We start from the raw sequence: 13,962 nt of genomic DNA on the forward strand, positions 1-13,962 counted from the left end.
AATCAATCCAATGTGAGGGAAAATCCCCTCGTAGACAGTTGTCACTAGAACAAGGGCCCCCATTGGAAGATTGCCCTTCTATTCTTCTACAACTCATAATTTGTGACATTCCCATCACTTTCAGTCCAGGTAAAAATGGTTAACAGGACATATAGGGGGTTATGCTTTATAGGGGGAAGTATAGGCAAAGCTCTTTTGGCTATACCTCTCTTATGGATCACCGGAGTGCAGCATAAATGCAATAAATAAAAATACACCTTGGTTTGCATTTTTCATTGCATTCATGGTGTTGCAGAGGGTGACACCATTATTGTTATATTGTATTTTCTGTGCACACTACTGTTTAGGGTTTTGCCACATATTTAGGCTGTATATTCATAGAAGGTGACAACATTATTTCACATATTACATACAATGGTTTGCAGTGCATTTAGCCCCTATGGGGGTATTTTTAATATTTGCTGCATCTCACTGGGCAGTTCTTTGCTTTTTTTTATTTTTTTACACATTGTAGTCACACAGATACAAATTTTGCGTTACTTGTCCACTTCACGTGATATTTTTATAAGGTGTCTTGCACCAGCACTTCATTGGTTTGCAGTGGTGTCGCACAGTTTTTTTTTATTTTGCATTTTCTAGCAGTCTAAAGTAGACAGTTTGGGACATTGTTCTACATTAGCTTGTAATTACCGGGCAAAAGGTTATTCCACACAGTCTATATACTTATTGGTGACCAGCAGTGCCTCATCTATCCTTGAGAAACAAGGGTCAAGTCTGAGATACTTCCAGTATGGTCCACAACAGGGATCTTCAAACTATGGCCCACCAGTTGTCCAGGAACTACAATTCCCATCATGGCTAGTCATGTCTGTGAATGTCAGAGTTTTACAACGCCTCATGGGATGTGTAGTTCCACAATAGCTGGAGGGCCGTAGTTTGAGGATCCCTGGTCCAGAATATAGGCTGATCAACAGTCACTCAAACCTGTCAGTTTTACAGCGATGGACAACAGATAAGGAGGAACAAAACGTCTCACCCTTTTCGAAGATACAGCTTTGTTCAAGCTCCCCTTTGGCCTCCCTCTTCCACGTTTCGGGGTCAGGCCTTGATTCGTATCATTGGTATATGGGTTTTTTCGAGGTCTACCCCTTCCTATTTTGCCTCCTGATGCAATCATTTTCTGCAGAACCCAAACAATGAAAGATAAAAGAAACAAGAAAGGTTGTAGCGCAATAAAACCTATAAAATATACAAGAACACACATATACACACACACACACAAATAAATATATATATATATATATATATATATATCACCAGACCCCAGATGTCTATTTAGACGAAACGCGTCGGCTCCACTGCGAATGCAGTCTTTTATCTACTTGTACAAGAGCTATACCATCATCAAGTCTGTGTAAGTGTGATTCTTTTTCACTATTAAATGTTTTAAAAGATACATACTATGCAAGCTTTTTATTTTTTGAGCGTCCATATTAGTATTCCATATTGGTGGATGACGTTGAAGGATTGAGCCATTGATCTTTGGATATACTACTGGTATAAAGCCCATCTATTTCATAGAAGCCTGAATGACCCAAAAGGTGTATAATTTATTGACCCAAAAGGTGTAGAATTTATTGGGTCCACTACATCTGGTAAGCCTTCATTACAGTTGTCCTGTTGGTGGTGGTCAAGCACCTGAATTCACAATAGAAGACTTATCAACACCTTAGCTCATCTATGGTGTAATTTGTGGACTTTATGCTATGATGAACATTTCACATTAACAGCATCCGCCACTTTATCACTTCATGCACTCATATTTTTTGTATACATGTTTTATGATTTTGTGAGCCATATCTAATTTTGCACTTTATTGCCTAGTACTGCAGTAATTTTGTGGTTCTTATGCAATTTTGCACTTTATGTATTCAGATACTTTATAAGTTGCACATTTCAGCATTGTAATTATGTGATTTTGCACATAGTTTATGCACTTTATTTTTTGGGTAGCATATATTTACAGTGCCTTGCGAAAGTATTCGGCCCCCTTGAAATTTGTGACCTTATGCCACATTTCAGGCTTCAGACAAAGATATAAAACTTTTTTTTGTGAAGACTCAAGTGGGACACAATCATGAAGTGGAACGAAATTTATTGGATATTTCAAACTTTAACAAATAAAAAACTGAAAAATTGGGCGTGCAAAAATATTCAGCCCCCTTAAGTTAATACTTTGTAGCGCCACCTTTTGCTGCGATTACAGCTGAAAGTCGCTTGGGATATGTCTATCAGTTTTGCACATCGAGAGACTGAAATTTTTGCCCATTCCTCCTTGCAAAACAGCTTGAGCTCAGTGAGGTTGGATGGAGAGCGTTTGTGAACAGCAGTTTTCAGTTCTTTCCACAGATTCTCAATTGGATTCAAGTCTGGAGTTTGACTTGGCCATTCTAACACCTGGATATGTTTATTTGTGAACCATTCCATTGTAGATTTTGCTTTATGTTTTGGATCATTGTCTTGTTGGAAGACAAATCTCCGTCCCAGTCTCAGGTCTTTTGCAGACTCCATCAGGTTTTCTTCCAGAATGGTCCTGTATTTGGCTCCATCCATCTTCCCATCAATTTTAACCATCTTCCCTGTCCCTGCTGAAGAAAAGCAGGCCCAAACCATGATGCTGCCACCACCATGTTTGACAGTGGGGATGGTGTGTTCAGGGTGATGAGCTGTGTTGCTTTGACGCCAAACATAACGTTTTGCATTGTTGCCAAAAAGTTTGATTTTGGTTTCATCTGACCAGAGCACCTTCTTCCACATGTTTGGTGTGTCTCCCAGGTGGCTTGTGGCAAACTTTAAACGACACTTTTTATGGATATCTTTAAGAAATGGCTTTCTTCTTGCCACTCTTCCATAAAGGCCAGATTTGTGCAGTATACGACTGATTGTTGTCCTATGGACAGAGTCTCCCACCTCAGCTGTAGATCTCTGCAGTTCATCCAGAGTGATCATGGGCCTCTTGGCTGCATCTCTGATCAGTCTTCTCCTTGTATGAGCTGAAAGTTTAAAGGGATGGCCAGGTCTTCGTAGATTTGCAGTGGTCTGATACTCCTTCCATTTCAATATTATCACTTGCACAGTGCTCTTTGGGATGTTTAAAGCTTGGGAAATCTTTTTGTATCCAAATCCGGCTTTAAACTTCTCCACAACAGTATCTCGGACCTGCCTGGTGTGTTCCTTGTTCTTCATGATGCTCTCTGCGCTTTAAACGGACCTCTGAGACTATCACAGTGCAGGTGCATTTATACGGAGACTTGATTACACACAGGTGGATTCTATTTATCATCATTAGTCATTTAGGTCAACATTGGATCATTCAGAGATCCTCACTGAACTTCTGGAGAGAGTTTGCTGCACTAAAAGTAAAGGGGCTGAATAATTTTGCACGCCCAATTTTTCAGTTTTTTATTTGTTTAAGTTTGAAATATCCAATAAATTTCGTTCCACTTCATGATTGTGTCCCACTTGTTGATTCTTCACAAAATATTACAGTTTTATATCTTTATGTTTGAAGCCTGAAGTGTGGCAAAAGGTCGCAAAGTTCAAGGGGGCCGAATACTTTCGCAAGGCACTGTATATGCATTAGCACCATTGCACTTTATAACACAATCTAACAGCGCTACAAATTTTTGCTTTTCCATGGTCTTCACAAATTGTCATTTGTTGTTGCTGGCAGCTGTATATTTAGGGTTGGCGCAGTATACAGTACAACCGTAATATTCTGCAATGACCGAGTCAATCAGCTGATCTCAACCCAACTGAGCATGCATTTCACCTGCTGAAAGCAAAACTAAAGGCAGAAAGACGCACAAACAAAGAACAACCGAAGACAAGCTGCAGTTAGAGCCTGGCAAAGTATCAGAAAGGAGGAAACCCAGTCTTTGGTAATGTCCATGGGTTCCAGACATTGTCAGTAAGATTCTCAACAAAATATAAAAAATGAACATTTTATTTAGGATTATATTCATTGGTCCAATTACATAAGAGCCCCTGAAAATGGGGGGGGGGGGAAGATTATATATATATATATATATATATATATATATATATATATATATAAAAAATGGTTGCAGTTTCTACAATTTGCACTTGATATTAATGTTCAACCCCAAAAAGCTGAAAGTTTGCACTTCAAATTCATTTGGATTGTTTCATTTTAATTTTATTCTAGTGGCATACAGAGCCAAAAGTATGAAAATTGTGCCTGTGTCCAAATATATATATATATATATATATATATATATATATATTTTTTTTTTTTATTAGGGATAGGCCGATATGCCGTTGTCAGCCCTGGAACTAGCCGACATTTTTGTGACGTCATTCTGCTTTCTTAGGCCGCCTCCCTCGCCTTGGACAGCCTCGTCTGGAGTCGGGACTAGTCTCGCAGGAGTGTATCACAGCCATACCCACCTACATCCACATACCCTGTACCAGCCAGCCAGCAGCCACAGGCACTGTACCAGCCAGCCAGCCAGCCACAGGCACTGTACCAGCCAGCCAGCCAGCCACAGGCACTGTACCAGCCAGCCAGCCACAGGCACTGTACCAGCCAGCCAGCCACCACAGGGTGCCAGCCAGCCTCCCACAGCCCCTGTGCCAGCCAGCCTCCCACAGCCCCTGTGCCAGCCAGCCTCCCACAGCCCCTGTGCCAGCCAGCCTCCCACAGCCCCTGTGCCAGCCAGGCTCCCACAGCCCCTGTGCCAGCCAGCCACCTACCACAGGGTGCCAGCCAGCCACCTACCACAGGGTGCCAGCCAGTCAGCCACCCACCATAGGGTGCCAGCAAGCCAGCCACCCACCACAGGGGACCAGCAAGCCAGCCACCCACCACAGAGGACCAGCAAGCCAGCCACCCACCACAGGGGACCAGCAAGCCAGCCTTCAGTACCAGATATGTGTCAAAAATTGTCTTTATTTTTCAAAACTTTAAATGTACAAAATATCAGCCGATACCGATACTTTGTGACCAAAATATCGGTATCGGTCCTGAAAAAAGCATATCAGTCTATCTCAAATTATCAATATTTTGCGTGGCCACCATTATTTTCCAGCACTGCCTTAACATTGGGCATGGAGTTTACCAGAGCTTCACATGTTGCCACTGGAGTTCTCTTCCACTCCTCCATGACATCAAGGAGCTGGTGGATGTTCTAGACCTTGCACTCCACCTTCCGTTTGAGGACGCCCCACAGATGGTCAATAGGGTTTAGGTCTGGAGACATGCTTGGCCAGTCCATCACCTTTACCCTCAGCTTCTTTAGCAAGGCAGTGGTCATCTTGGAGGTGTGTTTGGGGTGGTTATCATGTTGGAATACTGCCCTGTGGCCCAGTCTCTGAAGGGAGGGGATCATGCTCTGCTTTAGTATGTCACAGTACATGTTGGCATTCATGGTTCCCTCAATGAACTGTAGCTCCCCAGTGCCGGCAGCACTCATGCAACCCCAGACCATGACACTCCCACCACCATGCTTGACTGTAGGCAAGACACACTTGTCTTTGTACTCCTCACCTTGTTGCTGGCACACACGATTGACACCATCTGAACCAAATAAGTTTATCTTGGTCTCATCAGACCACAGGACATGGTTCCAGTAATCCATGTCTTTAGTCTGCTTGTCTTCGGAAAAACTGTTTGCGGGATTTCTTATGCATCATCTTTGAAGAGGCTTCCTTCTGGGACAACAGCCATGCAGACCAATTTGATGCAGTGTGCAGGGTATGGTCTGAGCACTGACAGACTGACTCTCCACCCCTTCAACCTCTGCAGCAATGCTGGCAGCACTCATATGTCTATTTCTTACAGACAACCTCTGGATAGGACACTGAGCACGTGCTCTCAACTTCTTTGGTCGACCAGGGCGAGGCCTGTTCCGAGTGGAACCTGTCCTGTTAAACCGCCGTTTCAGGGTCTTGGCAATCTTCTTATAGCCTAGGCCATCTTTCTGTAGAGCAACGATTCTTTTTTCAGATTCTCAGAGAGCTTTGCCATGAGGTGCCATGTTGAACTTCCAGGGACCAGTGTGAGAGAGCGAGAGCGATAACACCAAATTTAACATACCTGCTCCCCATTCACACCTGAGGCCTTGTAACACTAAACGAGTCGCATGACACCAGGGGGGATTGGCTAATTGGGCCCAATTTGGACATTGTCACTTAGGAGTGTACTCACTTTTGTTGCCAGCAGTTTAGACATTAATGGCTGTGTTTTGAGATATTTTGAGGGGACAGCAAATTTACACTGTTATACAAGCTGTACACTCACTACTTTACATTGTAGCAAAGTGTAATTTCTTCAGTGATGTCACATGAAAAGATATAATAAAATATTTACAAAAATGTGAGGGGTGTACTCACTCCCAGACCGTGGCATGTGGGAGTAAAAAATGGAATATAGAATTATGGAATAATGCCCCATCGATTGATTTAAGAAAAATATCCCATCTTTGGTGGCAGCGGAAGAATAGTGCCCTAATCATTGCTATCAGTGGGAGGAATAGTGCCTCATATCAGTGGGAGAAATAGTGTCCTAAGGGCCCCTGGCTGCATTTTGGACACCACTGCCTTACGGCAATACATTAAGTGGACCCTAACGCCGAGGGCAGGACAGAATTCCTGATCACCATGACTGACAACGCGGTCAGTGTGTTGGGGCCACACAGTGAGCGCTCTCTCAAAACCTTAATTCCCATTGACGCATATATGCAATCTTTGGACATTAAGGCCAACCTGCCCTGATGCCGCACATATACATTAGGTGCCTAGCAAGAAATGCGATTGTAAAAACTGGATTTTTGACTTACTGTAAAATCCTTTTCTCTTAGGTCCATTGACAGACGCAGTCCTCTGATGCATATCAGTAGGGTTATACCACCCCCTACAGGAGTAGGACAGTAGGCAGAGAAAAGTTCTGGCTATGCCTATGGGCAGTCCCGGAGGGTACACCCTCTCTCTTCCTGCATAGGATGTCAGTTTTGTATCAAAGCAGTGTCAGAGAAAAACACACCAACCCACTCAAAAAAATAGAGGGGCGGGTACTGCGTTGTCAATGAACCTAAGAGAAAAGGATTTTACGGTAAGTCAAATATCCAGTTTTCTGTATCGTTCATTGACGGACGCAGTCCTCTGATGCATATCAGTAGGGACGTCCCAAAGCAGTACCCAAATGAGGGGTGGGAACAGCAGAACAGAAAAAAACAGTCCCCAAGGCCAGCATGGCAAACCAGGCAACACAGGACTCCTCAGAACAAGATGAGGTCAATCTGAAAACCAAACAGGAACACCCTCAAGAAAGGCCAAGGGGCCCTCTAAACAGCAGCCTGCAAAACTTTGCGGCCAAAGGAAGCATCCGCAAATGCCAGCACATCAACCTTATAAAATTTGGTAAAGGTGTGAACAGATGACCAGGTAGCCGCCTTGCACACCGGAAGCACTGATGGCGAAAAGCCCAGGAAGCACAAAGTGCCCGAGTAGAGTGCGCCTTGACAGGGAAAGGTGGAACCTGACCCTTAATGGAATAAGCCTGCACCACTGTCTTTCTGATCCATCTGGAAATAGTCGCAGCAGACGCAGGCATCCCTTTTTTTGGGCCATCCCGTGAGCACAAAGAGCGAGTCAGACTTGCGAAAAGACTCGGTAGACGCCAAATACACCTTGATCGCCCGAACAACATCCAGTGTATGCAGAGCAAATTTCTTAGGATGTGTAGGCTTAGGACACAAAGAAGGTAACAGGATGTCCTCATTTAAGTGAAAACTGGAAACCACCTTCGGCAGGAAGGACGGAGCACCACCTTATCCCTGTGAACCACCAGGTAGGGAGACCAGGACACCGCCGCCAGTTCCGACACCCTGCGCGCAGAAGTGATAGCCACCAAGAAGGCTACCTTCTGAGACAAGGTAAGCAGGGGAATCTCCCGAATCCTCTCAAAGGAAGGCTTCAGGAGAACCAACAGCACCAAATTAAGGTCCCAAGGTGGTAGCAGAGGTCGCACTGGAGTGTCGCACCCCCTGGATGAAGTTACGCATCAGGGAATGGGTGGCCAACAGTCTCTGGAAGAAAATAGACAAGGCCGAGACCTGACCCTTGATAGTACACAAGGCCAACTTTTGATCAACTCCCTGTTGAAGAAAAGCAAAGATCCGAGCCACCGAATAGGAACAAGGGTGGGTCGGGTCCCAAGGGACTCACACCACGCAAGGTACGACTTCCACGTACAATGATAAATCTTCCTAGAGTTGCCTTTCTCGCTTTTAGCAGAGTGGGAATCACTGAAGCAGACAATCCCCTGTCCTTCAGCACCTGGCTTTCAACAGCCAAAACGTCAAAGCCAGCGACTGTAAAGCAGGATGAAAGATTGGCCCCTAGGACAGTAGATCCTCCCTGATAGAAAGTCTCCACGGGGCATCTGCAACAAGCCTGACTAGGTCGGCATACCAAACGCGGCGAAGCCAGTCCGGAGCCACAAGAATGACCGGAATCCCTTCCGCCTCTATCCTGCAAAGAAGTCTTGGCAGCAACTTGAGAGGAGGAAAGGCATACATCAGCCGGTACTGGCCCCAGGGGGCCACCAGGGCGTCTGCGACGTCCGCCAGAGGGTCCCGAGAGCGGGCCACAAACCTCTGTACCTTCCTGTTGATGCGAGACGCCAACAGATCCACGTCCGAAGTGCCCCAGTGAAGACACAACTGCTGAAACACCTCCGGATGCAGGACCCACTTCCCTGCATCTAAGGCCTGGCGGCGGAGGTAATCCGCCTGCCAATTTTCCACTCCCGGAATGTTGACAGCGGAGAGAGTTGGAACATGGCGCTCCGCCCAACGTAGAATGCCTGCCACTTCCAAGGCTGCAAGGACACTCTTGGTGCCCCCTTGGTGATTGACATAAATAGATTGGGCATTGTCCGATTGAATGCGCACTGGACAACCCTCGAGACGGTCGGTCCAGTGCGCCAGGCAAAGCCGGATCGCTCTCAGGACATTGAACGGCAATCGAAATTCCTCCAGGGACCAGACTCCCTGAGCCGAGTCCTGATTGAGGACTCACCCCCCCCCCCCACCCTAATAGACTCGAATCCATGGTGACAATTGTCCAGTATATAGGGAGAAAGGATTTCCCCAACTGAAGCATCGGAGACCGAAGCCACCAGACCAGGGACTCCCTGGTCCTGTGGCTTAGCCGAATCCAAAATTCGAGAGAATTCGGGTGTTTGTCCCACTTGAGAAAAATTTCCCTTTGAAGCAATACGGGAATAAGCGGACATTGGAAGGGAAAACCTGACTGGAGGAACGAATTGAAATTCGATCCTGTATACGGACCGCACAACCTCCAGGACCCATTTGTCTGGGATTGGGGCCAACCACAAGTCCGAGAACCAGCAAAAGCATCCCCCCACCCCAGTCACGGGTGAGGGCGCACCTTCAGGCCGAGGGGGCCTTGTCCGCAGGCCTGGTTGGAACCGGACTTCTGTTTCCCAGACCAGGGATGCTTGCAACCACCCGAGGGAGCCTTAACGGGCTTTGCCTTATCGGCTGCCCCCGAGGAACGAAAATTCTTTCTGTGAGCCGAAAAGGACGGACCTCGCCTACGCCGAGGGTCCCTACCCTTGGAAGCCTGCGGAAGAAAAGTACTCTTACCCCCGTAAGACCTCTAATAATGTCATCCAGGGTAGCCCCAAACAGACGGTCCCCCTGAAAAGGGGAGCTCCATCAAGGCCTTCTTAGAAGCCAGATCCGCAGATCAACACTTCAGCTAGAGCATACGCCTCATGACCACCGCCGAAAACGACAGGCGACTCAAAAGGGAAGCAATGTCCAGAGCGGTATTGCAAGCAAATTGCAGCTCCACGTCATGGTGTAGCAGCTTTGCCCATTCAGTCACCGTTTGCGTGACAAGGGCCGGAGTAAAAGCAGGCCTCAGTGCAGTCCCCGCCAGAGAGTACATGTTGCGGGGCACAGCCTCCGCCTTTCTATCCTCTGGGTCCTTACAGGACGGGAAATCTTCCACCGGAATAACGGTAGCCTTATTAAGCCTGGGGACTGGAGGATCCACCTTAGGTGGTACCGACCACTTCTTCACCAGAGACTCCTCAAAGTGGTAGCATCTAGTAAACCCCCTAGACACCCCAGGGGAACGTTTTGGCCGATCGCATTCTTTTGCGAGTAGGCCAGCAAAATAAGTGGGGAAAGGAAAAAAACGTTTCCACCCTTGAAGGCTGATGGGTGCCAAAGGCAACCTGCGCATCAGAAGCGACGACAGACGCATCCTCCAATTTTAGGGTTCCACACACAGAAACAACCAGTGCGTCCACCAACACCTTATGTTGTGCAGTAGTAGTGGTAGAGGGCTCATCCTTACAATCAGAGAAAGCATGGAGCGGGGTACTCGACCCGGCCGGGGTACCCACGTCTGCGATGGCTGAGTCAGACTCAGAATCTGAGACATTAGAGGAGGCAGGGGTAGGTGGGGGTTGTTTCTTCGCACCCCGCCCTCTAAAGGCCACCTCCACCCGGGACACAAATGCTTCCAGGAACGCTGAAATTGCATCGGTGGACAGTTGAGATCCGAAGGGCCCTGCGGCCTCCGTGAGGGGGTCAGGTGGGGACACATGGTCTGAGGGGTCCAGGTTGCACTAATAGAACCCGCCAGCAAACTGACAGGACAGAGGGAAACCCAGGAGTGTGAGGGTCCGACCATCCCAAAATCCGCCAGGGAAGAGGGGGGGAACATCACTCACCATACCAGGAACACAGGCGGGCACCATTTCCTGACAGGACCCCTCTCCACCGAAGAGTGGGGGCTGTCGGCCAAATAGGAATGCTGCGACATTAGCCTAGACCCTGTCGTGTGCGACCTGGCGAGATGTTACATAGTTTGTGAGGTTGAAAAGAGACATCAGCCCATCCAGTTTAACCCATGATGTGTGTGTGTGTGTGTGTGTTTGCTGTTAACCGTACATTGTATACTCCTTTATGTTGTGGACTTCAAGGTGCCCATCTAACGTTTAACTCGCGGGGCCAGTCACCGTCCAGTGGGACTATGTCGCGGCCGACCCAGCGCGGAGCTAAGGCCTGCACACACTCGCTGGCCAGACTAGGGTGACCACTGAATCTAGATATCCAGCCCGTCGCCAAGCCCGGCATAGTAGCTGGAAGATCTCCGAGGCAAAAAACTCCGGCGAAAAAAAGGCTAGCTAAAAAAATCTACATAAAAAAATTACTTCTATGCCAGGACCAAAGATCCCAGCAAGGAACTAGGTCCTTACTCCTGACTAGGCAGATTCAAACTGACATCCTATGCAGGAAGAGAGTGGGTATACCCCCAGGGACTGCCCATTGGCGTAGCCAGAAATTCTTTCTGCCTAGTGTCCTACTCCTGTAGGGGGCAGTATAACCCTACTGATATGCAGCAGAGGACTGCGTCCGTCAATGAACGATAAACTTTTCTTCTTTTTTTTTTTTTTTTTAACAACATGTAACACATACCTGCTCTGTGTAAAGGTTTTGCACAGAGCAGCCCTGATCCTCTTCTCAGGTGCTCGACTGGCACTCATGGCTCTTCCTTACGCCATCCCACCCCCCCCAAATGCCCAAGCTTGCAAGGGGACACTCGTGTGGGCTCATTCCTGAGCTGGCTCTGAGTCTAGAGACACAACACAGCATGGCTCTGCCCTGTCCTCCACTCCCTACTCACTGGCTGTGAATGCCAATGGCTCCTGCTGCCGTCTTGGAGGCTATGAAGAGCAAGGGAGCTTCTTCCCTTGTGACATCGCTGGATAGAGATCAGGCTCAGGTAAGTATGGGGGGGGGGGGGCTCTACATTCAGGTTTTTTACCTTAATGCAGAGAATGCATTAAGGTAAAAAACCTTTGTTAACCTTTATAACCACTTTAATCTGACATTGTAATTCTCGTTCTTACCAGTAGAGCTGCCTTTGATGGCTTCTTATTTTTACTTCCCTTCGGCCTCCCTCTGGATTTCTTTGGGACACCTTCACCGACCGGTTTGACCTATAAAGAAGCAACACATCTCAGAAGATGGAAACACCTTCAAGGACGTAACTTTTATAAAAAAAAACAAGCTGAAAAACATTTAAAAAAAACTGTTCCAGGCAATAAGTGCACCCAACAAGTGAGCTACAAATACTTTAAAGTGTATCTAACCCAAAATAAAAATGTAATATATTGCAGCTTACCAGTCCTTAGTTGTAGTGGCTGCGTTGTTTTTTTCAGGCTGTTTTCATTCATTTTTACCTGGTAATCCTGCCAGTAACACACTTTCTGTCCTAGGGTGACAACATTTACTCAATGTATTGCATCTATGGGGAAGAAGCGTGGTCATCCTAGGACAGGACTACAGTACCCACACCCCCTCCTCATACCATAACAGCAGGGAGGTGTTTTGTAGTCCTCAGAGACAGTTGGAAACTAGATCACTGATAAAGGCAGAGAGCACAGGAAGTCTTTAGATTCCAAGATTTCGGGATGGATCTAGAAGTGTTTTTTTGCATGTACCAAAACATTAAGTGCCGGTTCACACTACCGCGGCACGACTTCGGGGGCGACCTGTGAAGTCGCGTGCACCGCGACTTCGGCGCGACTTGTACGGACTTCATATAATGAATGTCAATGCAAGTCACTCCGATGTCGCCCCGAAGTAGTACAGAAACTATTTTCTAAGTTGGAGCGACTTGAGTCGCTCCTATTAGAACCGTTCCTGTAGCACTGCATGGACCGCGACATGTCAGGCTGACCAGTGGCCTGACAAGTCATGGTAGTGTGAACGGGCAGTTAATAGTTTAACAGACCAAATAAGAGGAGACAATTGTTCGAGTTTCTCAAATCAATTTAGTGAAGTCATTTTTTTTTATCTTTTATTGCTTGAACTAGATAGATAAACTTGTGTTTTTTTTTCAACCAGACTAACTATGTGAATATGGAGAGCTTTTTCAAATAAAGTTACTGATCCTTATACTACCATAACATTAACATACTCTAAGCCATGGGTAGGGAGCCTATGGCTCGTGAGCCAGATGTGGCTCTTTTGATGGCTGCATCTGGCTCGCAGACAAATCCTAAATAAATAAAGGGGGGCGTGTCCGGACGCGAGCCGTGCTGGACGTGTAGTCCCAGAGCTCCGCCGCGTCTACCACTCAATCCAGTGCCATGCGTGTAGCTGTGCCCAGTGCCAAGGAGATTTCTGCACCCATCGACGGTACACTTTGTGGGCTACCCACCACTACCCTCAGTTTGTCTCTGGGTGACCGGATTGCCGCGCTACGGACCCCGCGCCCTACTCGCGGTACCGCCGCCAGCTTGTATGCTGGGCATGGGAGGACATTGGCAATCACCGCCCGGCCCCTGCTCTAATCAAAAACGATAATAGTGCAAATAATTTCCAAAAAACTAAAAAAATATGTTCTAAGTAAATTTCATTAAAAAAAAAGAATCATGCAAGTTTAGTTTACATAAAGTCTCATGGCCAAAAGGAAAATTTCCCAGGGTAAAAGGGTTCTATAGCTTCACCACTGTCCACCTTTTTCCACTTTCCTGTGATCACTTAAACCTTTCCACAGTACCCTCCACACCCTCCATACATCAGGTGTTCTTTAGGTGTGCCCTCACCTGCCTAGGTGGATCTCCAAATGTGTGTGAGGTCTATGAAGGCTTTACAGATCTCTGCAGCGCCGAGATTCCTGGCGTTTGAAAGAAGGAATCCAGCACCTGCAGAGATCTGTAAAAGTGTTCAAAGATCTCACACACACTTAGGCCAGCCAAAGACGTAGTGAATTTCTTTCCTACAACTACAGGCGGTCCCCGGGTTACGAACACAATAGGGACTGTAGGTTTGTTCTTAAGTCAAATTTGTTTGTAAGTTGAAACAGTGCATTTTTAAGTGCAACTTCAGC

General features: G+C 46.8%; 1 protein-coding gene across 1 annotated transcript in view; it reads right to left on the bottom strand.

The window, feature by feature from the left end:
- LOC309560437 (uncharacterized protein) overlaps positions 1-13,962 on the bottom strand; it is a 79,480-nt gene that overhangs the window by 45,966 nt on the left and 19,552 nt on the right. The window contains exons 5-6 of the mRNA XM_082264071.1: positions 11,975-12,064; positions 1,037-1,180 (exon numbers count right to left, since the gene is read on the bottom strand). Of these exons, the coding sequence (XP_082120197.1) occupies positions 1,037-1,180; positions 11,975-12,064 (234 nt within the window). The remainder of the gene's footprint in view (positions 1-1,036; positions 1,181-11,974; positions 12,065-13,962) is intronic.

The sequence above is a fragment of the Pelophylax lessonae genome (assembly GCF_965119305.1).
Source record: "Pelophylax lessonae genome assembly, chromosome: 7".
Taxonomy (NCBI): domain Eukaryota; kingdom Metazoa; phylum Chordata; class Amphibia; order Anura; family Ranidae; genus Pelophylax; species Pelophylax lessonae.